Source organism: Rhea pennata, chromosome 10 (genome assembly GCF_028389875.1).
Source record: "Rhea pennata isolate bPtePen1 chromosome 10, bPtePen1.pri, whole genome shotgun sequence".
Taxonomy (NCBI): Eukaryota; Metazoa; Chordata; class Aves; order Rheiformes; family Rheidae; genus Rhea; species Rhea pennata.
In genome coordinates this window covers 19,717,827-19,743,028 of record NC_084672.1, presented here as the reverse complement: position 1 = coordinate 19,743,028, position 25,202 = coordinate 19,717,827, and the positions used below count along the sequence as shown (strand labels likewise).

The 25,202-nt window shown below is 38.2% G+C and overlaps 1 protein-coding gene across 1 annotated transcript in view; it reads right to left on the bottom strand.

Moving 5' to 3' along the window:
- TLN2 (talin 2) overlaps nt 1-25,202 on the bottom strand; it is a 219,549-nt gene that overhangs the window by 52,166 nt on the left and 142,181 nt on the right. Inside the window, exons 31-41 of the mRNA XM_062583331.1 lie at nt 23,846-23,985; nt 19,381-19,474; nt 14,972-15,061; nt 13,747-13,869; nt 12,140-12,283; nt 11,787-11,948; nt 10,570-10,710; nt 9,103-9,284; nt 7,836-7,968; nt 5,238-5,339; nt 2,142-2,312 (exon numbers count right to left, since the gene is read on the bottom strand). Coding sequence (XP_062439315.1) covers nt 2,142-2,312; nt 5,238-5,339; nt 7,836-7,968; nt 9,103-9,284; nt 10,570-10,710; nt 11,787-11,948; nt 12,140-12,283; nt 13,747-13,869; nt 14,972-15,061; nt 19,381-19,474; nt 23,846-23,985 — 1,482 coding nt within the window. The remainder of the gene's footprint in view (nt 1-2,141; nt 2,313-5,237; nt 5,340-7,835; nt 7,969-9,102; nt 9,285-10,569; nt 10,711-11,786; nt 11,949-12,139; nt 12,284-13,746; nt 13,870-14,971; nt 15,062-19,380; nt 19,475-23,845; nt 23,986-25,202) is intronic.

The window sequence follows — 25,202 nt, the reverse complement described above, 5'->3', positions numbered from 1 at the left end:
CAATCCACATCTTGAATTCTGAGGAAAACATCCTGAAAATATGCCTGTATTGCAGCCAGTAGAGAGAACACTCAAGAACCTACAGCACTATGGAGCCTGCATGTGTGGGGGGCAAATCTCTCTAGGAGGTGGCAGCATAACAAAGAACATGTGAAACACTTATAAAAACATGTTTCAAATCCAGTTCCAGGAGGTCTTTGAAGCTAGCATCCATGAACTACTAAAAAGCCTCTCTAATATCAGTTTCAGTGCATCATCAACCCGCTTTCTGCTAAAAGTATATTCATGTTATAAAAGCCACCACAGCAAGTCAAGTGAAAGGGCAGAGCAATATAAAAACACTCAGCCAAGCCAGGACCTAGTTGTGGGTAGGACCTGGGAGCCCCAATCAAATTGGAAATACCACTACAAAACATATGGTATTCCCCTCTGTCGCACACTGTCCAAAGAAAGATAACCCAACAAGGCACTACCCCTCTTCTCACCCACCACATTGAACCAGTCCCTGCTGTATGGTTAATGTGCACAAAGGCAGGTAGATTTCTCAAACATTCAGATCCTGATTTGCACTTATTTCTAACAGAAAAGATCAGAAATCAAATGCTCTCAGTTGTCTACAAAGGGGGATCCCAACCCATAGCATGTATATTACTAATAATACACACATCGCTTCTAAGCGATATGTGGCTGGGACAGGCAGCCAAGGGTTGCCACCGCTATTGAACAAAATCAAATTGGTTTTGTGTATGCTGGTGCAAAAAACTGAAGGTAAGTATGTTGCACAACCTCTTCAGAGCATCTTTCAGCCTTCAGGCCACCTCCACCTATTCTCAGCAGGAACCTTTCCAGCAACTGTTTTATTTGATTTTCAGCCTTCCCTTGGTACCTAAGAGGCACTGAACTATGTGACCTGTAAGACATGCAGTGCCCAAAACACACTAAACACATACTAAGTTAGACTTTAACACTGCCTATCAATTTGTATTGATTTGGCAGGAAGAGGTAGCTGCCGTACACTCAAATGTTTTGCAAACGGTTGCAAATTGAGAATCATTTCACAATTTAAAAAGCCCAAACCCCCACACAATTCCAAAGAATAACTATTCCTAACATTTATACTGCTAATAATCCCCTTCCTCTCTCTTCATCATCGATCAGGTCTTCACAAAGAAGGAAAGATTTCAATTTATGGCTGACTATAGGTTAAAAAGCAAGAGTGCATTATTTAGACAATAATTTAACCTACAGGTCGGCAATTAGGGCTATTGCATGCTGTAAATGGGCAGCAACATTTGAACTGCCTGCTAATAACTGCAGTGCAGACCTAGATCTTTTTATTAGACAAAATCCATACCCTAATGGGGTTAAGTTACTGTGTCACGTAGTTAATATATCATCTAAGCAGTGAAAGGAAATAGTAAACATTACTTCAGGTTCTCTTAACAGCTACTCTTTATTTTTTGAGCTATAAAAACACTTCAGGATTTTTCTGTCTAGCTTTGAAGCTATCTAGTAATTCTCCCCTCCCTCCCAAGTAGTCTGTTTGGTCAAAGCTAAACCATTTCACGTGATGTGGCAGAGGAGCAGGTAAAGAAAGATTACTTCCACAACTGCTGATGACTTTTTTATATTGCAATAGTCCTTCACAAAACACAAGTATTCCCACTAAAAACTTGCCTATTCTTTAGCACGATGCAACAAGTTATACTAAAATATATTTTGACAACTGTCCTTTATCAAAAGGAAAAAAAGATAAAATTTTAATCATTGCTTTCTTTACAAGACATGTATATACCAAGAAAATCAACATATAGCTACACTTTTTTCTGTATTGCATGCACTTTGACCCTGCTTATTTACTCAAGCTGCCATCCATTAAAAATCTCTTATTTTCTATAGCAGTCAGAATTACTTTGCTCCTTGTAATTCACATCTGCAAATTCTTCTTTTCTACTAATAGAAAATCTAAGTCTTCAATTTCAGTAAGAAGAATTCATAAAAGGACTTTAGTTACCAGCATCAGGAAATAACATTTGTTTGAAAAAAACACAATCTTAATGCACAGTATTTCCACTCTAAAATTGTATGAATCATTTCAGATTAATCTCTCTAATGACATTTGTTACACACACAGATTATACCTTGGGATTTCCTCCTCCTTCCTTGGCTGCATATAACATCTGCAAGGCAGATTCTGCTAATGTCTTACTCTGGTCCAAGACAGTCATCTGCTGCTGATGATCTAAAGTTTTGGATGCCACACCGACTGCAGCTAAAACCAAGGGTTCAAAGTAACTTGACAGCTGTGTAACCTAAGAAAGCAGAGACAACAAAAGGTTCTTAATCCAGTTGCCTTAAAAACAGGAGTATTCCCCAATTAACATTGGGTTAGCTCAAGTAGCACAGTCCCTAATGCCTCAAAGCTGTGTGAAACGTAGTTTATTAACGTGTTCCTGTCTGATTCTGTCTCTCCTGAGCTTCAGATGCTTTGTTTACCCTTCAGATGGAAACAACTGAAGACATGAGACTTGATGTCAGATGAAATTGTTTTCAAATTGTTAAGAAACTGCAGTTTTTAAAGGCATAAATAACACCCTTCTCTGTCCAAGGGAAGGATTTCTCAACTTTCATTGTTGAGAGACAACAGAGTGGGACAGTATAGGATTTGGAGTCTTCTGTTTATCTCAGAGACTATCCATATTTGCAGTTACTTGCTCTATGGCAAAGCAGGCAGGCTAACCTCTCAAAGCCTCTTCTAAGTCAGATTCCAGTGCAGACCTGAACAACTTTCTAATGTGCAAGATGCTGCAGCCTGCAGAAACGCTAATATTACCTAAGGATAGAGTCTTCATTCATTTAAACAATTGCACAAGACAGCCAAGTGGCCTAATCATGCAATGTTTCTTAGTGCTACACAGGAAGCCACTGTGTACATGGCAGTCTATCAGAGAGGTGTGGGCTGACTGGAAGAGGTGCTCCAGAAAAAAGGCTTCCCAGGGAAGGTGCATGTTTGTTCAGTTAATTACATGGGTCAAAGTGTTTGCAGTATCTAAAGACAGTTCTGCTAGCAACTTACGTTGCTGTAATTTAGTCTTCAGAAATGTGTGGAGTCAGTCTCTGTTTTCCTAACTTTCTCATCTAATTCACAGCTCTGCTGAAGAAACATCTGCTTTCAAAAATATGCTTACAAAAGAAAATGGGAGTTTTAGTAGCATGAAAATTTTTACAGTGCACTTGTCTGATGTGTCATCTACAAAAGTGTTTGGTTCTTGTACCAAATACATGAGAAAGGCTTTACACTTTCTATTGACTGAGAGACAGAATTACGTTGGGCTGATTACTCAAGAACATGCAAAGTATGGCACAGTTTGGTGTACCTGTAACCTCAGAAATTAAAGTGTTGATACATATGCAGTGGCTATAAAGATGCTTTAGAAGGTCAGTCTGCCCAAGAAAAACAACTGTATTTGAAGTCAAAAACTGTGGAGTAAAAGATTAAAATGTTGAATCCATCTATATGACTACAGAGATAGCTAAAAGCCAGTAAAATCTGAAGTTCAGAAATACCTTAATAAGCCTTCTTCTCCTATTTTATTTTCCAAATAATTAAAAAAAATGAATGTTTTCACAAATAAGATCTTTTAAATTGTGTCAGAACAAATAGTGGGAACCATACCTTCTGCATCAGACAGAAAAAGTAGACTTGAGATGTCTATGCTTAATGCTCTCTGCACTTTGGTCTAGGAACATTAAACACTGAAGAGGAGGAACATGACTACCTAACTTCCTCTACCTTATCAATCCAGAATTGGAAAAGTTCTACAAAGGCTCCTAGGTAAACCATGTATCCAAACTGCAAGAAATTGATACAGTACCAAATAACTGATGGTTATCCAAAGCTAAAGATAATAACATTTGTTATAAGATCTGACACTGTTTCCATGACTACAAAGTGCACTGACTTTTCTGCATGTCACCATTCACAGAATTTTAGTGAAAAAACTGCCCAGCATTTGTGAGGAGTGCACTACTGCTCTTCAGGCTACCTGCTCTCCTTAGCACTCCAATGTTTTTTCATATATGTCTCTCTATTGGTATGCTGACGACTGTTTCACTGATCAGCCCTGGGAACCTGTTACTGTCAGAGATGCATGCAACTCCTCTTTGCTGTGAACGGACACCTTAACTCATTCTGGAGCTATTAAAAGGTAAGTACTTGAAAAATATTTGTGTATTTGATCTATTAGACTGAAAATAACAAGCATTTTCAATAATTAATGCAAACCCTTATCCACCAAACAGCAAATGCACTTAACTTTTTCATACAGAATCAGAAATCTAAAAAGCACAAATTCTACCATATTTAATTCAACATAAAGGGGGGACATTTGTTTACAAAATACTTAAAATAGTACTCAAGTTTCTCTTCCTCCTCCTCCTCCCCCTACCACCAAAGGCCCCTAAAATTCCACAGCAGGAGTCCAAACTTGGAGCAGCTCAAAAATGCTGTTTCCTAATAAAGCTATGCTCCCTCTGTAATTAATGGAGAGGGTCTCCCTGGAAAGGTGGTAAGTGGGCAAATCAGCCCCCTGCTCTGAAGCCACACTTCAAAACTTCCCTCTCCACAGCCTACAGAAGCCACCTCAGGAGATGACTTTGCCAAGGTAAGGCCAGAGGAAGCTCCTGCACACTCGCCCCACACCCCATCTTTGTCTCACATGGGCCAAGAAATGGAGTGGGGCACTTGATCCACAGAGCCCCCGATCAGGATGGGATCTGGCAAATATTTGGCAGAACTCTTCATTTGGTCAAATTCAGCTCACAAACCACAAGTGAGTGAACTGCCAAATAAGCCTGGATAGTGACAAGCCTGAGGTTACATCACAGGAGACAGGAGCACCTACACATATCTGCAGCTGCTAGAACAGATGTCTATAACCTTCCACCTCTCCTTTCCATGTTTGCTTTTCTCTACCCTGCCTTAATTTGTCCTTTCTTTTCACTCTCCCCACCTGCTACCACCAAAAAATTTAATGAAAACATCTGTCTTAGTGTCCGTAAAATAAGCAAAAAAATATTTGGTCTCTGTTCTGAGTATTTGGTAACCCCAGATCTTCCTTCCTTCCACATATTTTCTTCTGCTCTTTCATAAAGGGTTAATAAACTACTAAACCACAGTCTCCCCTAGCATCCAACTGTCCAAAACACCAGGTATCTTTGTAAAGATGGGACTGTACCTTGTGCCCAAGTTGAGCTGCCTCTCCCCGAGCTGCTGTAGCTATGGGATCAATAAGGTGGCCAATTTCCTGAACAACCGATGTCAGCTGCTCCTGTAAAGCCTAAAATAAAGACAAACTGTTAGTTCTTACCTCAGCTGCTCCTTTATCAAGTTATACCACACCATAAAGTCAACCTCAGACCGACTAACTACTCAGATCTCTATTAAATGATCCATCACAATATGATGCAAAATCCAAGCTACTGATTTTATTTACATGCTTGTTTTCTTCACATGTATGCTCTTTCAACTTCAGAAGCCCCAACAGAGGCCTGCTGCTGTTCAGATTTATAAGGCAAGTCTGCAAACGAGAGGAGGATGGGGGTGATGATGGCTCCCTACCACCTGAGCTGATAGTGGTAATGCAGGAACAGGAACCATTTTTCACAGCACTGTGACACCCCCCCCCCCCAAAAAAAAAAAAAAAAAAAAGAAAAAAAAAAAAAGAAACATAAACCAAAACCAACCCAATCTATTCTTCCGCTGCACTGGTCAGAGAAACCACCAGGAGCTCCAATGAAAATATGAATAAGCATTTTCAAAGCAAATAACACAGCACAAGAGCAGAAACTCTGCTATATACCTCAAAGCCAGCAGCAGAACTATATTAATATTAAAGGAAAAGGAAAAATATGAAATCTGAGTGCAAGGTACAAGGACTGACCTCCTGAACACAGTCTGAAGGACAGAAGGATAAGGAAAGCACAACACTGGGCCACTTATCATATAAATATTGGCTTTTAATTCAAAGGCAGTTAATGTCTTGGCAGCCAGGATTTAGCTCATTCTCCTGCAAAGCAAGGCTAGGGGAGGGAGGTGGAGGGGGGAAAAGCATTCTGGCACTTCACTATTTTTCTATAGTGCTTTACAAATAGCTTAGTATCTTATCCTATTAAGATATTAAGCGTAGTACTTATTTCAATTCAGCACTATGCCCAAAATGAAATGATTAAAATAGAAAAGAACTACATGTATGAAATATTTTCTGTAGTAACTTATTCTGTATCATTTCATTTAGTCTGAGATATTTCTAATGTGCAGTATTACAGCCCAAATAAACTACTGGCATGCATAAATATGGATGCAATTTCAGGAAGCAATAGAACAATGAAAAACTGAATACCAAACAGATTCTGGCCTCTGGCTGTTTGTTTTTCATAGGCAGTCTGCCCTAACAGCCCTTACTCAAACTTATGATGGCTGAAATAGTATAGAACTTAACGGAATTATTAACAGGCAGGGGGTGGCACCGATTTTCCTGTGAACATGCATCAAACTCAACAGTTCATTTGTTGAACAAAAAATAGTCATTAATAAAAAAAGACCTTGGAATTTAAATCACTAGACTTCTAGTAAAAGATTAACTTAAAGAACATCCTTATTTCTATGCAGCACAGGAAATCTAAGACACAGAAACATTAACCATCTGCCAGCCATGTGAGAAAAGGCAGGCAGAACAACAGGTAGGTGTTATTTAAAATTAACAAACATCACCACTACATTTGACAAGGGATTCTGTAATTTTGAGGATCATATTCTCCCATGCCCGTCCTACTCTGTGTTGACATGGTAAGAGATATTTGAGCACTTTAAAAAACAATCAGAACTTGGGCATCAATTTAAAAGTCAAATCCCTCTAACAAATTAGCAAAAATGTATTAAATAGTACTAGGTGGCATAAACTGACTCTTTCCACTGGAGAACAGAAAATACTGGAATACTTGCACTAAAGACAGGAGAAAAAAGGAAAAATAATGAAAAAGTTCTATGTCAACCTCCCTGCTGGTAATTTGAGATAATTTTCTCACAATGACTGTATTTCTAGTCAACCTTCTTCATGTGTGAGGAAGAATGGGGTAGTGCTTATTAATATTTCAAGAAAATTTTCTCATTAGGGTATGACTTACTGAAATGCTCAATACGTGCTAAAAGTAAGTGAGGTAGCTTTTTGCTTATGAATATATTCAACACTTACAGAGTAGGTTTCTTATCTTGGTATTGCTCTCTCAGCTTTATAGTTTCTACTTCCTAAATTACAGCAATTAATTGAAGAATGATCTTTATTTCCCTTGATGAAACAAAAAAATATTTTAGAGTACTGTCATTGGGCCTGCTCTGAGGAGCAACTACATTAAATCTTGTCATAAATTGTTAACAAAACAGTTGCTCCTCCCTTATTTTTGGTTTTGTTGCTCATTATTCTTTCCTACACCTTAGAATCTTTTCCCTAATTTCACAGGAAGCTCCAGTTCTGATTTTGCAAAAGCCAAGACAAAACTAGAGTTTAAACATTTCTAACTCTAAGCTACTCCTTCCCAACTCTGCCTCCCATCTACAGTCTGCCTTTGCTGCACAGAATAGACTAGAAATCTCGTCCTGCCAGCACATTTTCAGAAGCAATGTACTTTTTGACGAGCACGTGGTTTTGCCTGGAAAGATTTTAGTAAGACTACTTCTCCTCTTAGGGGCAGGATGAGCTCACTCAGTGCCCAGCTCTAAATCTGCAGACAGAAAGGAAAGCAGAGCGATTAGTTAGTTCCCATGCCATCGCCCTTACCTCAACTGAGATGTCGTCTCTGGTGGCCAGGTTCTGACTGACGGCCGCCAGCGAGGCCTGCTCAATGTCCCTGATGCATCTGTTGATCCCATCAATGGAGTAATCACACTCTCGTTGGCCCGGGGCCTTGTCCCTGGAACAAAGGTGGCAATTTCAACCGGAAGGAGGTTGGCCTCTTCCATGGATACACACAAGCACAGTTCATTAACTGATAATATGCAAACCGTATGGGAGAAAGGCAATAAGGAGAAGGATTAGCATGGTTGTACCTAGGGTACTCTGATATACATAAAGTACTCCAGATCTTTTGTAAAAATCAGTGCTAGGCTTAGAGAAAAAGGGAATGAAGGAAGTGTAAGCTGTCTCCAGGGATGATGCGATAAAGTTAACTGTCTCAAGAGGAAAAAACAAAAACAAAAAACCACACACCCTAACCTCCTCAGGCTGGTCAAGAGATTAACCCAACAGAGAAGGTCAGATTAAGAGAGCAACAGAGACAACAGGAAAAATATTCTGTACACTGTGACAGAACGTCTCAGAAGGCAATTCCTTGGGTATTATATTTTAATCTCAGTCCTAGGTACCTTCTAGTAAAATTAATTTTGGGGTAATTTGTCCTGACATGCAGTTTGCAATTTTAGTATAATCACCACCGAAGATAAATGAAACTAACAGCTCTTAAAATGCTATGAAAAAAATGCGCTAATTTGATCAACATTAAGAGGTTGAATAAGCAATAAAACTCCTATTAGGACTTAAAACAAACAAACAAACAAACAAGCCCACACACCTTTGAATAAGAAAAGGACACACAGGTTTGACCCTAAGAAATATTCACATTTTGCAACAGCATTCTTGTAATTAAACAGAGAAGAATATTATAAAGAATAAGATAGCAGAGTGAGTTTATATGGTATCTGACCAGATTAATATTAGCCAGACTTTTACTTCTACAGCATTTTCTTTCAAGCTTACTTTTAAACTGAAACAAAAAATGTAGGACTAGAGAAGGAGAATAGAACACAAACAAAAAAATCTTACACCATAGAGCAGTATAGTCCTTAATTATAGTCTCCAGTGTAACTGGTGAGACCTTGTGCATCACAGAATATAAATAATTTCCGTTTAGTTGTGAAAGAAAAAATAGTAAGAACAATAAGAACAATAAATACAATACGATTCTTTATATTCCCCTCCTTGAAGCAGCTGTTGAACTACTACAACTTAAGCATTTTCTTGAGTCCACTTTCTACCACACAAAACATACCTGATGGAGGTGATAAGACTCTTGATGGAATCTGAGACAGTATGGGAATGCCCAGCTAGCACAGACCATGTAGGAGGGTCTTTTGGATTGATAGCCAGAGAACGAGCAGTTTTTATCAGTAAAGATGAGCTCTCCAACATTGTTTTAGCAGAGACTAGAATGGGCTCCTGTGCTCGTGATCCCTGCGATCAGAGAGGAGTAAGACAAACAGGATTAAACCTAGCTTCAGAATATATGGAAAACACTCCAAATTACCTGACTACCAAATCTTAATAAGGACATACATCAAAATAAAAATCGGTCTCTTCTGCACTAGCAGGAACAGGGAATGCTTACATCGAGTTTGTCCACACATTCTGCTACTAAAAACAGGTTTCATCAACGGCATTAAAAAAGCATTATCTTGTCCTGTCCAACACCATTATATTCACTGATAATCACCATGAATAGAATAGAAAATTGTTGTGGTCCAACCATTTTCGCTGTGATATACTTCAGAAAACAGTTTTGAAGTTTACAGAGGCCCCATGCAACTGAAAGATAGGAAAAAAAGACACTTGTCTGAAGGTAGACTACAGAGATAACCTTAAAGTCTGTCACAAGATTGGAGGATCCAAGTAAACTTGTTCTCTTCACAGTAATGATGTGGACTACAGCACTGTAATTGGGTCATCATCTTTATATCTAGTTTATCTCCAATAATCTGGTAAACTCAAGAACAATAGACCTGGAAAAGATAGGCCTAGATTTAAGGAACAGCCCCACAACTTTGAGACTGCAATGGTTATTAGATCATCTGACGTAGCCAACATGAACTGAAGGTTGCCAAAAGCAGGAACCACCAGTTAGAGAGTCAGTAACATTACATCAACTCCATGTTTAAGCATTTATGAAGCTTGAAAGATTTTTCTGCCTGAAGAAAATGTGTATTTGTTATGTTTACACACTAATCTGTTATAGTTACAAGAGCTGGGGAGGGGGAACTAAGGGAAAGAAAAGGGATTGCCTATGAAGATACTCTTTAAAAAAAAAAAAAAAACACTTCTTGTCATCATGGATACACATCATTTCTGGAAGGGACAAAGTCAAATGACGATCATTCAATCTTCTCAGAATTGATGGATTTTATACATTAAAGCTGCTCTTGAGGTGAGAAAAAGGAGATATATTACTTTATCAAATGGAAAAATATCAAGCTAACACAAGATGCAAGTCAACTGCATCATGTTACTAGTTAGTAAGTGGAGACCAGCAGCATTTACTATAGCATCATTATTTTCACCCTGCTGGCACAAAATTCAAGAGTAGAGCTTAAGGGAAGATGGCAGAGTGCCCTAAGAATAACTCTGCAATTCCCAATGAGGCTCCAGGAACACAGACATTTCAGGGTCAGGCCATTCTACACACAGATGCGCATACATGCAATTTCAATATTTTAAGCTTTTTGAGGGTAGAACATCTGCCTACCTCAGTGCTGATCTGTGCTGGTATACTGACAAATTCTGGATTTGAAGCAAATGCTGTCAGATTTTCCACAGCCTCAATCAAAGGTGCAGTAGCAATTCTGCACTTGTTGCGGTTATCTTCAGAGAAATCACCATCCAGAGCCTGGAAAGGAAGTAATAATTAATCCTTTTGAATGGGCTGCTTTGCAGGATTGAGGAAATTCTAATTTTTTACAGATTTTAAATGCTGTATGCTTGTAACATTTCCAGATGCAAAAAAAGCATTTCCTTACTTAACTGCTTGTTTCTTTGCTCACACAATTACTGATCCCAAACTTACAACAGCTGCCCTACTAGACAAGACTGAGTAAATGTTTTAAATAACTGCACTCTGATAACTCTCATAAATCATGCCTCAATATCTCCAAAGAGCTGAAGTGAGCAGCAGGCTGATTCTTTCTGTTAGGCTTAACTTTTTAAACCAGACCAGTAACTTACTGGTCTCATTTTCACACAAGTGAGCTGATCTCTTCCATAATCTCATGGAAAGACTGCAATATGAAGGACCTTCTGTATAACATCATAATAGAACTTTCCTGTCAAATAGTACAGCTATTTTAAAATAATTTCAGTAGCAGATCAGCTAACGACTTCCAGAGGGATTCAGGTTCATTAGTCCTCCATGCCTTTGCCAGCAACATTACTACTTTCAAGAGAAAAACCTATGCCTACCGGAATGCAGGCAGGTATATGGAAAACAAAAGATCACCATTAAAAGAAATAGCAGTAACTTAAGCTGCTTCTGTTCTGAATATTGTAACTGATAAATACGATAAAGATGTCGGAAATATCTCCATAAACTCTTGATAATGAGCAATCAAACCACTGATGTTAAAGTGGCCATTTCAGCACGTAGAAGAGCCATTAATGGTCTTCAATTGCAGTTGCTGTGAAATTATTCTGATGGACCAAATTCATTAGGTTCTGCTGGCACAAGTGTCTTACACTGGATGGGTCAGCTGGCTCTCCTAATATTAACGTGGCCTGAATCTTTCCATTTTGACTATGTTGATTTGGAGTGGGTACAGTTACACCAAGAATTGTTTTTGAAGGTCTGAAATGGAAAATATAATTATTTTTTTTTTTAATACATAACAGGTAAAAAGATACTGTTAACAGTTCCGATTCTGTCTCAACAGGAAAAATAAAGAATAAAGCACAATTAAGAAGCACATGTACCTTGATAGTTTTAACCAGGTTGGCAGTACTGTTTGCAACTTCCTTGGCGGACTGTACAAAGTGTCTCTTGGCAACAGGATTCGCTGTCTTTGATGAAGCAATGCGACAAGCATTGCACAAAGCAGAAGTATGTTTGGCCACAATTGTAGCAGCTGATAATACCTGTAAAAACAGATGTTACAAAAGAAGCATACAACAGTTTGAAAGGGTGTGACAATTACTGTTAAGTCTAGCAGTGAAAATTTTCAATTCAAGGTCATGTAACAGTTTCAAACCAAGTCCTTCTTTGCTTGGTTCACCAACATAAAGTGTATGTCCTAACAGCAATGGCCTCACTGCAGCCCTTGAATTACCTGTGATGGGCTGCTTGCTGGATCTACCAAATTCTGGCAAGCCATCTGGATTGCTTGATTGGCCCTGGCAAATTGAATCGGGTCAACAAGACCCTGCTGACCAGCCTGACTGTTGGGATCTGAGATGCCAACCAGGTAAGCAGCCTAGAAATGCAGAAAGGAAGAAAAAAATATTAAGAAAAAATATTAAATCTATGTCAATTGCTAAGCTTGTCATATGTCATTGCACATAGTGTCCAGGGATTATCCAGAAGTCATATGGTAAGGTACCACTAAAATTTTCTTTGGTAATGTATCTCCAGAATCCTCTGAAAATAGATACCATAGCAGCTAAAGTTGTGAAATCTGATCAGTTGAAACAGAACTGCCCACTGTTTCTTTAGGCAGCTGGTATCCCCAGAAAAGTTATTTTCTGCTAGGATAGCCAGGAAAAAACTGCTGCTCACTACCATCAGCCATTTAGTTACAGGATTAACCACAGCTGGAGGAGGTAAGGGTTTTGGTCAAGCTTGAGTAGAAAACCAATTTTACTTCTTTTCATTACTTTTTCTTTTAAAAGAAGTCCCAAAAGCCCCACCGCACCCCTACACACACACACACACACACTTCCTACCAGCCAAAATAAATTCACCACAGCAAACGCACTACTGCTGAGTGAAGGACCCATGATGTCTGTAGCTGCTGGTCTCACTGCTGTTAGAAATGTCTTGTGACCAAACATTTTGTTTCTCTCTGAATTAAACAGTTTCTACAGATCTCAATACATAGAGGAATTATCTAGATTGGCAAAACTGTATTTCTTAATGAATTTCCACTAAAGATACAATATCTGTCATCTTCATCTCCTAGTAAGGCAACTCAGGGTTAGAAATGGAGAACATTAAGTCCATAAAATGAGAAATTCCCTATTTGAGGAAGTCAAGGAACAATTTCCAGATGCAGAACATGGTCTCCCAACAGTCAAGTCCTTCACTGGAAAGGCTTGACCAGCTTTACAAGGGACAACAGCTCAATAGCTCAGTCTTATTCAATCAGATCAAACCACAATGAGCAGTTCTAGACTCAGACTGTTGCTATGGCTTAAGAACTTCAGTTATTCAGATAGTACATAAACAGCTGAAAGACACAGACTGCTTATGATTCAGAATGCAGTCTGAGATTAGGAGTGATCCTTACAAATTTGTTTCCTGTATTTAAAATTAAACCACAAAGTCGAATCATTCAATTTTAACAGTGGCTTCATGCTTCTGTGCTTCTCTGTGATGTAATATTCTGGAAGTGCTTCTAACTTGGGGGATGCACAAGACTGGGAGCTGCAAACATGAAATACACACACTACAGCTTTGACACTTTTTCTTTGGAAAACTTAACACTTCTAATCTCTTCCATCTAGAATGCACATGTTATTGCACTCTGCTACCTCTGCAGTGTAAGCAATGTATTCACAACTCACGTGGATTGTGCACTGAATACATTATGTAACAAAGCAACACCACTTGCTTGGTTAACAGGAAGAAAGTCACAAATTTACACATGCATGACATAAGTTTTAGGAAAAACATATATACTTGATATATATATTTGCTTTACAGACTTCAGAAGCTTACCTGAGCTGCTGCCTCTGTGAGGCCACAAAGAGCTTTGGATGCAACTCCAACACATTCACCAAAGACTAAAAGATCCCCAGTCTTGGCATTCTGGGAAATGCCTGCCATTGATTCTCCAAGAACCTCAGAAATTAAAAAACAAAGTAAATTGCACAATACGCTTTCCTATAGGTCAAGGACAAGTGGTTTCTGTCCCTGGAGCTAGTTCTGGTCCACAAACCTATTTGACATGGCTGCCAGAAATTTTAGCCAAGTGACAGGCTTACCTATTGCCCTGCGTGGAGTGAGGGATGAGACATGCAGATCAACACTGCACCAAAATGTAAAGCATAAACACAGTTACAGCTCAAACAGCCATGAGGATAAAGTAGTAGTTCTCATGAATTTTTCTGTTGTACAGAGGTCAGCCATACTGGCTTATCTACCAAGTACTGACATCAAATTAAGCAAATGCTTTCAACACATCCTGGATCTTCTTTGCCCCAAAACTCAATGAAACTCTATAGAAACGAAAGTTGCGTCGAGTCTGCTGGAACCATCTGAATATAGAAGGCATGTTAAATCTTAAAGCATCTTCTCACTGAATGCTGTTTACTTTCTTTTAAACAAGTAAAAATAAGGTCTGACTGCAGTACAGCACCAAAACAAGATGACATTCATATCCTCATCCGTTAAGCATTCTTTTTCTTTTAGAGAAGGGAGAATTTGAGACAACTCCAACACACTGAATAGTAAGTAAACCAAAAGCAAAGCTTCAAAGAAAGATGTGCGACACTTTAAAAATAGTGTAACAGATTGCATAGAGATCTGCTAGTGTGCTGAAATATCTGGACTGCTCAAACTTTCTCCAAGCTGTTTCACACAGAACTGCACAATTATATTTCATTGCCAAGATTCCTATCTACACTTCAGGCACTTCTAATATGGTTGCAGTCAAAACATATCATGACAGTATGACATACTGTATGATTGGGGGGGGGGGAGCGGAAGGGAAGCTTTAACAAAAATAACGTGTTACCAAGACAAAAAGGCCTTCCAAGCAACCAAAATAAAAACTTTTAAATGTTACATAAGAGATCTCTCTCAGGCTGAGTTTTCCCAAAGAATGGAACGTACATTCTAGAAACCCCATGCTGTGTTTCCAACATGTTCTATATGCATGTGAAAACTTTCACTAATTAAAACATACTTCAAAATTGGCACAGAAGTAGAGAAAGGAAATTACCTTGGAGTTTTCCATTACACCCTCAATACAATCAAAATATGAGAGGTCGCTCACAGGTTCATTGGGGTTGTCCAGCATTCCCTTGACTGTCTGAGAAAAGAAAAAAGGCCTTAATTATTAATAGAGCCTAAAATATAGCATTGAACTAATTATATATACAACCACAAATGCCTTGATGACAACAGTGACATCTTTCCAACAAACATCTCTCATCAAGCAAAGCTATGCACAGCTGACACACAGAGCAATGTCTACAGATGAAATGCTACCTTGCATCAGCTGAGCTGTAGTAACTATTCATTTATGTGCTATAAACCTGCTAGAAAACATTCTTCCCTGAAGCCTAAAGTTTACACTGGTTGTCATGAGTGACTTAGAGTCAGTTGGTGAAGACTGGCTGACATAACTTAATTTTTTGTCAGTTCTGAAGAGCCTAATACATGTTTGCAGGAAGAATTAAATGTTATAAATGGAGGTGAAGGCAAGTAATAGGAAAACCTGGTCCTTTTTGCTGAGTACTAGCTAGAGACAGCAAGAACTACCAAGGTAAATGCAAATACACCATCTGTCTGCCTCCCCTTTCTGTCAGTAAAAGTCATTCACATAGCTCCCTCTGCCAAAAAGCTAAAGGTACAAATTGGATTTAATTTCTTTTTCTGAGGTGAATCAGATACCTGGAAATAAAAAAGTAAAGACTAGGTTATATATTTGTTGAGAAAAATCCACGTGTTTCAATAAAAATACTTGTAGAAAGTTGTAAAACACAGAAGTCTTTTTGAAAATTTTTAAGCATAACAGAAATAGACTTTTTCCAAGTTTGGAGGAATAAAACTCTGATAAATAAAAAATAAGTAGGTATAGAAATAAGTAGATATAGAAAAACACCAAAGTCTTTATCTGACTTTCACCTTCTACCTGAAGGTAATCTGGGCATGAATTTGAACCATTAGATTTTTATTATAACTGAACTGCTAAGAGTAAGACACATCTACTGCAATATTTTTAAAAGCACTGCCATCATTAGTCTGCTCTCGTTTTAAAAGCTGTGGTCTACATTAAAGTCTTCCAGCAATTAAGATGCTGTAAGAAAAAGGTAATGTGAGGAAAAGTTCACATCTAGCAAACTGTTTCCAGTTGCTTCCTCCCATCTGTTTCTCAGTTCTCAGAAATTGCAATGACTCTCCATTGCTGTGCTTCATCCTTACGTAACAGCTTGTAAATCAAGGGATGGCCCAGAAATATTTACAGTAGAGACCAAAGCCCTCCAAATGCAAGCAAACAGGATAGGAAAACACAAGTCCAACTTTACGCTGACAGTTAAGGTACATTTGCTGCTCCTTCAACACTCTTTCAGCTGAAGTTCTGGGAAAGGGTAGCTGACCTCCTGGAGACCACACAGTAAGGTCCTCTCTCAAAGAAAAAAAAAAAAAACAAAAAAACCCAAAACAAAACAAACAAAACTAAACAAACTCTCCCCCACCCCCAACCTAAAAAACAAAAAACCCACACTCTTCCAGAATCTCCAGGGAAGGCTACAGAGCATACTGACAGTCTAACTGAGTTCAGGCTGAAACACAGGAATGACAATTTTTAGTCATTTTATGAAGTTTTGGGGAGACCAGAAGTAGTAAGTGATAGGAAATTAGGAAAATAAAGGGAATAGGTTGAGGACTTAATCGTTATAAAGAGAAATTGTAAGTTAAGGCCACAAATACTGCTTTTCCAAAAGCTGAAAGGTCATTTCAGAAACCAGACTGAACTACTGATTTCTGAACTACCTCTTTTTGCCTCAGTTTCCCTTTCATCAAAAATTCATGTCATACATTCAGGCTCTTCTCACTAACTATTCCTCTCTGGCAAGTGTTTCCTAAAGTTCAAGATATGACAGATCTCCCCTCCTGCCTTTCCCAGGCTCAGCTTACAACCTAGACATGCTAAGCTACTGGCACAGAATCATTCACAGTGGACTGGTTTCTTCAGGCTGTCCTGGCTTGAAGTGTCCCTCTAAAGTTCTCAAGCTTCTGCTATTCATTAGCTTGGACTTTCCACCTTTCAGGTTCCTGCTCTTTCACAGGCCTCCCCTGATTAACCTGTCTTTTGGGAACTCCTGAGAAATGGCATTTCATTTCCCCACTTCGGTCTACCCCTACACATTCAGCAGGGATCTCAGGAAGCAATCACACTACCTTACAGCTTGCTTTCTAGTTTCCTCTTTCTGTTTCTTGTCATCACTCCCTGTAGCTAAGGTAGGACACTTGCAAGCTTAAGCAGCTAAGAACCCAGTAGTTCTACAAAGCTCCTAGGCAAAGCTCTACTACCATTTGGGATGGAGAGTGTGGACTTGTATATTTAAAAAAGTCCAGAATACCCTGGAATGCACTGAAATGACCTTGGTGGCCTTTCCACACCAAAGGACAGAAACAAGATGCTTGAAAGCTGTTTTAAGCTACTTTAAAGAGGCCAGGTTTACTGCAAGAGAAGAAGAGAAGGAGAAAAGACTGTATATTTGCCCCATTAGCACATGTACTCTTGTCCAGGCGTCCCCACGTTCACCTAATTAGTCAGTGCAGCACCAATATTTACAGAAATGATAATAGGCCAATATTCCAGAAACATTCTCCAAGAAATATTTGCAAAACATTTGAAAATAGGTGCATTACAGAACAGCAAATTACTAAAACATATACTCTGTATTGCACAAAGGGCTGAAATTTAAAATAGAAGTGTCACTTCCACTGACTTGATTTTAAAAGAAAAATAACTGCACCTTCCTTCTGAATTAAAGGCACTTAACTGAATTTAATTTCTACTTTAACCTTGATTAAAACATGATAGTTCCAAATCTCAGAGATAACAAAATACTTTGGAACTGCTAAACCTCCACCTTGAATTCATTTCGACACCCCTACCTCTCCTCTCCACTACCAGGAAAAGCATCTACATGTTTCTTGTCAACATGAAATGCATAAAGTAATTTGATTTTGTATTTGGGACTTTATCAAATTGATTATTTACTGAAGACATTTTGCCAAACATGAAAGTCAAACCTTGGAAATGCTGCAACTCAGAGATACTTTTATTTTCCCTGCTGAATAGGATGCATTCATAAACTAAGCAGAAGGATGCCTCCTAAGGGTGGCAAAACCATATCCTGAAATATAAAACAGTTCTAACGGTAAGTTATGACAACAAAGCAAAGCCCAGCTGTAACTTTACTGAGAGCCACCATTAAGGCTGACCTTGCTGGCAAGAATCAAATATAACCCCATTAGCCCAATGATGAGGAAATCATCAGCAAGGGTTCACAAACTACAGACAAATGTGGCATTTCTAATAAAACCATCCAAGAAACCTGGTTTCAACCAGAACTGCCAGCATACAAACCTAGTTGGCAGATTCATTTCGGCATGAAGAAAATAAGATGAAAAAAAAGCAGTCAAAAAATACTCAACACTTTAAAGCAACAGTCAGCATTAAACATAAGCAGAAAGCTGTGCAGCTCTGCTGATGCCAAGAAAACCTACAAGAGATTCAGGAGATGGACCTTTTCATTCCTTCTGTAATTCCCTCCTCTTCATACTTGCTCCTTTGTGACAGATAACACATACACTAATTAAGAGATCCAAATGGCTGTTTTTCTAACTGAACACTTTCCTGACAGTGTTAGGGTACAATACTTAATTCACGGCAAAGGAAATCTGCAAGTAACTCTTTGATGCTCAGACCCTGACAGTAAATACCAAACATTTAGATTAACTTAAAGATGCTATTTCCTATTATGCTGATCAGCAGTCTGTTTGACTGATGTGAAACGTCAGAAGTAGGTCTCTCACAGAAGGACCTGCTACTCACTATTTAACCAGCCAAATAGCCTCATCGCTCACAAGTCAGAACACGGATTGCAAATACCTACGCTGACAGATATTCTACATTAGTGTGGCTGTGATAAAGCAGATATAGGGCAAAAACCTAAATGAGGAAGACGAAGCAGTGGCAGGATAAAATACAATAAACATTATTGTAGTCAGATGGCAGTGACATGCTGTAAGCCGAAAATCAGTCAAGATGTTGCAGCTCCCGCCAGTGCACTGCCGGGTCCTGGGAATGTCAATCGCATCTCAATTCTCTTTTAATTCACAGTTAGTATGACTAATAATGAATAAACTGTATCTTTTGGAGGGAAGGGAAGAGGAAATGGGGACAAGGCAGTATCTTCCATCCAAATCCACAAGATGTTCAGAAAGCTGTTATGCCTAACTTTAACGCAAAGAAAACCCCTGCCACAGATATTAACTGGGAAGATAATGACAGCAGTTAATCAGACAATGAAAATAGAGAGCAAAAAAAGAAAAAAAAAATCCATGTTTGTCGTATTTTAATTCATGAGAACTTTTTAAACATAAAAATACCTCTAGTTCCCTGAGGGCATTGTCACATTCCTTCTGCCCAGGTGCTTGCTGGGTGCACAGTGTGATGAGCTGGTTTATACTCTCAGTCACGGCTCTAAGGAAAGTGGAGGGAAAAGGTATATTTTAAAGTTAAACAATTTCTCTTATTATTTCAGCTTTTATCTCACTAACTGCACACTGAAAAAAGTTTTCTAGCTCTAATGTTCTACTTTTAGTGTTCGGAGTATAGGATACCATAAAATAGTTGACCTAAAGATCTTTTCCTTCACAAGCTTAACAGGAAAAAAAAAACTAATCAAACAAAATAATCTAATTCTCACTAAAGTGTTTGATAATGATCCACATTTGAAAATTTAACCCCTCAGTGCAAAAAAAAAAAGTATTTATTATGTAACAAGCATGCTTAATCTTACAGCAGTAAATGTCTAGCATAGCGACATAGCTAATTTATTAAAACAGTATTCATGACATCAAGAATATTAAATTTCTTCTGGTCTGATATTAACCAAATGATTTATCAACTAGCTCCACAGAAGGAAAAAAAGACACAAAAAACAAATAAACATTTTATCTGAAGTGTCTGAAATCAGAAGAATATTAAAAAGAATATTAAAACCTTTTCCCTGCGAAGTGTTGTGTCTTCTCTGACATATTGCGCATACACAGAGGGCTTTTATATTACTAACAGTTTAGGTAGTAACAGTGCAAGGTTCAGAAAGTAAGATACAGTTTCTTGATTATCATTTCCCTTCTATACCCTGAAGTGAACTGATTCTCTTATTAAAATATTACGAAAAAAAATTTAGTATTGCAAAGTCCCCATATACACAGAATCAAAGACCAGCACGTTTGAAAATATTTTGCAAAGATTTCTCATTAAAAAACACCAAAAATCGCCCAAACCACCCACCTACGTGACCTAATGCTTCCAGAAAAAATACAGAAGTTCCCAGACCTCTTCTAATGTACAGAACAGCTTGTTCAGACATTCTGGAACCTTTTTCACTTAAGGTAAAATAAAGATAAACATGGAAGAATCCTTTACTGTTTTGTTTTTAAGCCCCATTTTTCCTGCCTCTTTGCATAAAGCTTGTGGACCATCTTTCAACATCTTAACCTCCCCCCATTACATAAAAGGTGTACACCAGCTCTTACTTAAAACTTGCAGGGGAAAAAGGAAATAGAAATCTGCTTTATTTGACATCAAGGAAATCTAAATCTCTGAAAATTCAAGCATTAAATTTCTCTCCTTACATCTTTGTTATGTGGAAACAAAAACTGAACTGAGGGATTAGAGCTTGGACATGAAGTCCAAGAGTAACCTAGGAATTTGAGAATTGCATAAGCAAGTCTAATTCTGGAATACAAGAGTTTGACTTCACAATTATTGAAATCGATTATATAACCGGGCATACACAATAAGCACATACTCCTTCCTTTTGTAGCAGTAGGATACCACCCATCCAAGTAATCATGTTATTGCTGTTTCACCACGTGTCAGTTTTCTGGCAGATTATCTATATGCCATGCACAGGTTCCAATACAAGGAAAATACATCCTCCATGTACTCTGTTAATGTCACTCATTTTCTAATTTACCATGAGATGACACAGTAAACTTGCATTACATCATACCACCACAAATTAAACTAAGTTTTTGCAAATCGGTAACAGTACGCCTAGCTATAAAAAACAATTTCCTTAATTAATAACATAATGAATGCCAGAGCTCCACTTCCTCCTGCAAAGCTGCTGCTTCTAAGCACTGCTTTCCTGGGTGCTTAGCCAGTAGTCTAAAATGAATGTATTTATATGAATCTTGTCTAACATTAGAGCATCTGAAACATAGTGCCTACACTATACATCAGATTCATGCTGCCTTCAAGCGCACTGAAACCACAGCTCTGTCCACAGTGGACAGTTCCCATGCATTGGCAAGATACAGAGCAAAATGGCTGGAGATGGTCAGATATGTTTAAGAAAATCTTCAGGCAAGTTTTATCCACTTTGGTCCTATATTCTTTCCTCTTCTGATTTTCTTATCTGCAGGGCAAGCTATTCTCATCTTCCTTTTTTTCTATTTCCTTCATTCAATAATTTCCTGCCCTCTACTAGGTCATAATATTTTTAATTTGCTAATTAGCTATCTGAGGCATAAGTGCCCTGGTCTTTGATGTTGACAACTGAATTCCACTGCATTTCACTTGACTTGCAATGAATCAAATTTTAAGATGCAACAGCCTGGCAAAAAAATATTTAGACAAGAAAATAAGCTCTAGAAGATCTTTTCCACAGCATATGTGGCTTCACGAACATACCATCAATACAAAAGATGGATTCTGAATCTCTCAAACCTCATGATAATTTCTACGTATCAGAAAAATTTCATAGCATTTAGTTATTAACAGATGGCAAGAACTGATGATTCTGCCAACTCCCAGAGAAACTTAATGCAGAAATATCTTGTTCTCTGTTGATTTTAACCAAAGGCAGATAACGCATTTTGTCTTAGAAGATGCAATGCAGTCTCATGAATGTTACTGCAGAGTAGGTACCTGTATCCAGGAATATACCTGATGCGCAAGCACATCAGAAGAATACAGAGGGTGGCCCCCAAATATCATCGCCAGAGCAGGAAAGAACTGTTATGATTCCAAAAAACACATTTGTTTTCATCAAATATCAGTATTTGGATCTGTGCTGCAGATCTGAAGGGGCTTTCAGAAGAAGCTAAGAAAAATGGCTCTACAAGGAGACCAAAGCTACTGAAAAGGGTAAGAACCTCAAATAAAATTGGAGTGAAGGAGGGAAGAAGAAGAGACAAGATTAATCACAGTACCACAAAAAATTAGAGAAAAACAAGAAGATAAGTCAGCTAACAAGTGGGAAGCAAAGGAAGCTCGGCATCTTTTTTTTAATTTTATTAGAGAAGAGAGTATAAAAATACTTGACCCTGTCTCAGATCGGAGAGGAGAGCCTTGCCAAGCTTGTCAAGAACCATTGCATTTGCAAAGTCACAGAGGATCTGAGAAAGGATTTAGTGTCTCATTAGTATCTTAAACCTAGAACCAATATAGTATTTATTTTTCATTCTTATCCACATAAACCATACACATGCAGCTTTGCGTGCACACACACGCACTGTGGCAAAATGGAATATCTAAAGAATCTGCACAGCTGGTCTCTTTTTTACTAAATGCTTCTCTGTACTAAATAGCAGTCTGGCAGATATTAGCACCTAGCCAGCTTCACTGAAGACTTCCTCCAAGCTCCAAAGCAACAGGAGAGCTCCAAGTTCAGCGCAGGAATCTGCAGCAGTCTAGTGCTGTGCTGGTAACACCAGGTAATGCAATTCCTTCATTTTAAGCAATGCACCTTCGAATACTTACAATTCTGCTAGAAACCTGTTTGTTTTTCAGGAGACAAGATGGATGTCAGAATTTTTTTGTTAGACAAGAAGTAGCATAGCCTACTGAAGGGCCCTTTATTAGAAGTGTATTTATTTTAAAAAGTTTACTTCATATTAAAAAAAAAAAGGTGATTAGAGTAGAGGACCATCAACTGCATTAACACAAAGAAAGTAGGTCTTAACTCCAGGCTACCTCTGTTGGAGGTAAACATTTTGGAAGACAGATTGACAAGTGACATGCAAATTTGATCTCAGATGCTGATCTATTTAAATGTTGAGATTTCTAGGTATGAATGTCTACCTGTCCTTCAATAGTCCCCTTCTGGTTTGATATCTGAACATTGAATTTAAAGGCTTTGATAAATAAGTAAATATTTAAAATAATTAAAAAAAAATCATGAAAATGATTTGAAAAAGTAAAGTAGAGAACTATCCAGCTACAAATATTGAAATGAGGAAATATTTTTCAAGTAAACACTAAGTGCTCTGGCTGAGAAACAGAGTGCATGGAATGAAATTCAGGGCATGTTTCACAAAATCCTTAAAGAATATCTTCCACCACATAAAAATAGCACCTAAGCCTTTCAAAGCAAGACAAGAATGTTCTTGATCATGCACACACACACTGCTAGCAAAAGGTAATCACAACATGTTTTTTAAACACAACCTATATAAGAACATTATTTGATTTCTCTCCTTGTTTAGAATTAAAAGGCTTAATGTTAATCTAGTGCATTATCAAAACTTATATGGAAAGAAAAAAAAAACAGGCAAAACACACTAGGGTAAAGAAGAAACAGGAGAAGCTGTCCCGTTCAAAAACCACACCAAATCTTCACCTGATAGTTATTTCCATAAAGTGCAACAAGTTAAGCCAGGTAAGAAACTAACTCAAAAATAAGTGACTTTCCTGGGATCTAATTTCATGCAAAAGTAGTACAGGTCCCAACCATACAGTTAACTGGCAATATCAAAAGAATATATATTATAAATATTGCAGAGGTAATTTGCAAAACAACCACCTTAATAAAAGCTAAAGCAAGCAACACATCCTTACCTCGCAGCTGCTGCTAACAGATTCTTGGCATTAGGAGCTCCAGGATCAACAGAGAGAGACTTAGCAGCCAGTAACAGCTTGCTGGAAGCCATAGAGATGTTCTTGAGGTTACCTATTACTTGAATCTGGTCCTCTTTAGTCTGGAAAGCCATAGCAACATAACATTAAGTGCAGAGTTTACAATAAAGAGAGTGTGCTAAAACCTCATGAGCAGTGTTTGGAAACCCAATTTGTTCATCCAACTGAGGCTGATGGACTATGGTCCCCTGCACATCAGAGAAGGGCTCTGACCAAAGCTTCTGATCACACAGACAGGTGCCTCTAGCTCCATTCTCAGAGCAGAATAAAATCCCAACAGGTGCTTCCAACACCATTCACAGAGCAGAAAAAGAAAACCACGTAACAAATAGCTTGATTTTTAACAATAGTAGTATTCACAAAGGAGCAAGAGAAAAATTTAACTACTTGCTGAACAATGTTTTTGTTGTCCTGACTCTCATGTGTCTCTGCCTGGCACAACTGGTCCACATCATACAGCGCATACTGTCTGTATTCCAGCAACCTCTGTATAACCCACAAGCACTCTTGTATCTAACAGATTACTTGCAGAGAAAGATCCCTCCTGAAATTCCTTTATTCCAAGAAAAGGAGTTTCTATAAACTGGCTTTGGTAATCATTCCAACTTGCATGTTCTATTACTTTCAGTTTTAATCCACTGCTTGAAATTGAGAACTTCACACATGTACAGTTACAGGAGAGTACTGCATGATCATGGCAAACAGCTGAGACTAAATTCTTCTGTCAATGACCTGTAAAAGTGAGGCAATTCCTTTTAACCATCTGTTCAGGTTCTTATGTAAAGACATTGCAGTTTATTCAGCTGATATGAACAGGCATTATTTAATCTACATCTATATTCTGTCTTCTCCCTGCCACATTCTCTTTGTTCACAGGGCCATCCAAAACTCCCAAATTTGCTCTTTTCTGGACTAGACACAGATGGAAAGCATCCTTTACTCAAAGTTCAGCCATTAATAATGAAGGTTTAATGAAGTTTAAGTGCTGCTGTCAGATGTAGGGCACTTCAGCCAGCACACTTCACATGCCTGCACCAGTCTGTAGCCAGTCCACAGTGGTACATGCTATAGAGCAATGTCAAGTCTAGATTTTAAAGGTACCTTTTCCTTCCTTTATTTAAAGCACAGGAAATTTAGTATAAAGCTGCTAAATTTAGAGTAGTGTTCATATAAATTATTCCACGATAGATCTACCAAAATAGAGGCAGCCTTTTCCATAATGTTCAACTATTTGAGAAGTTCAGTAGGCTCTTGTACCCCCAAATATACAGCTCATGAA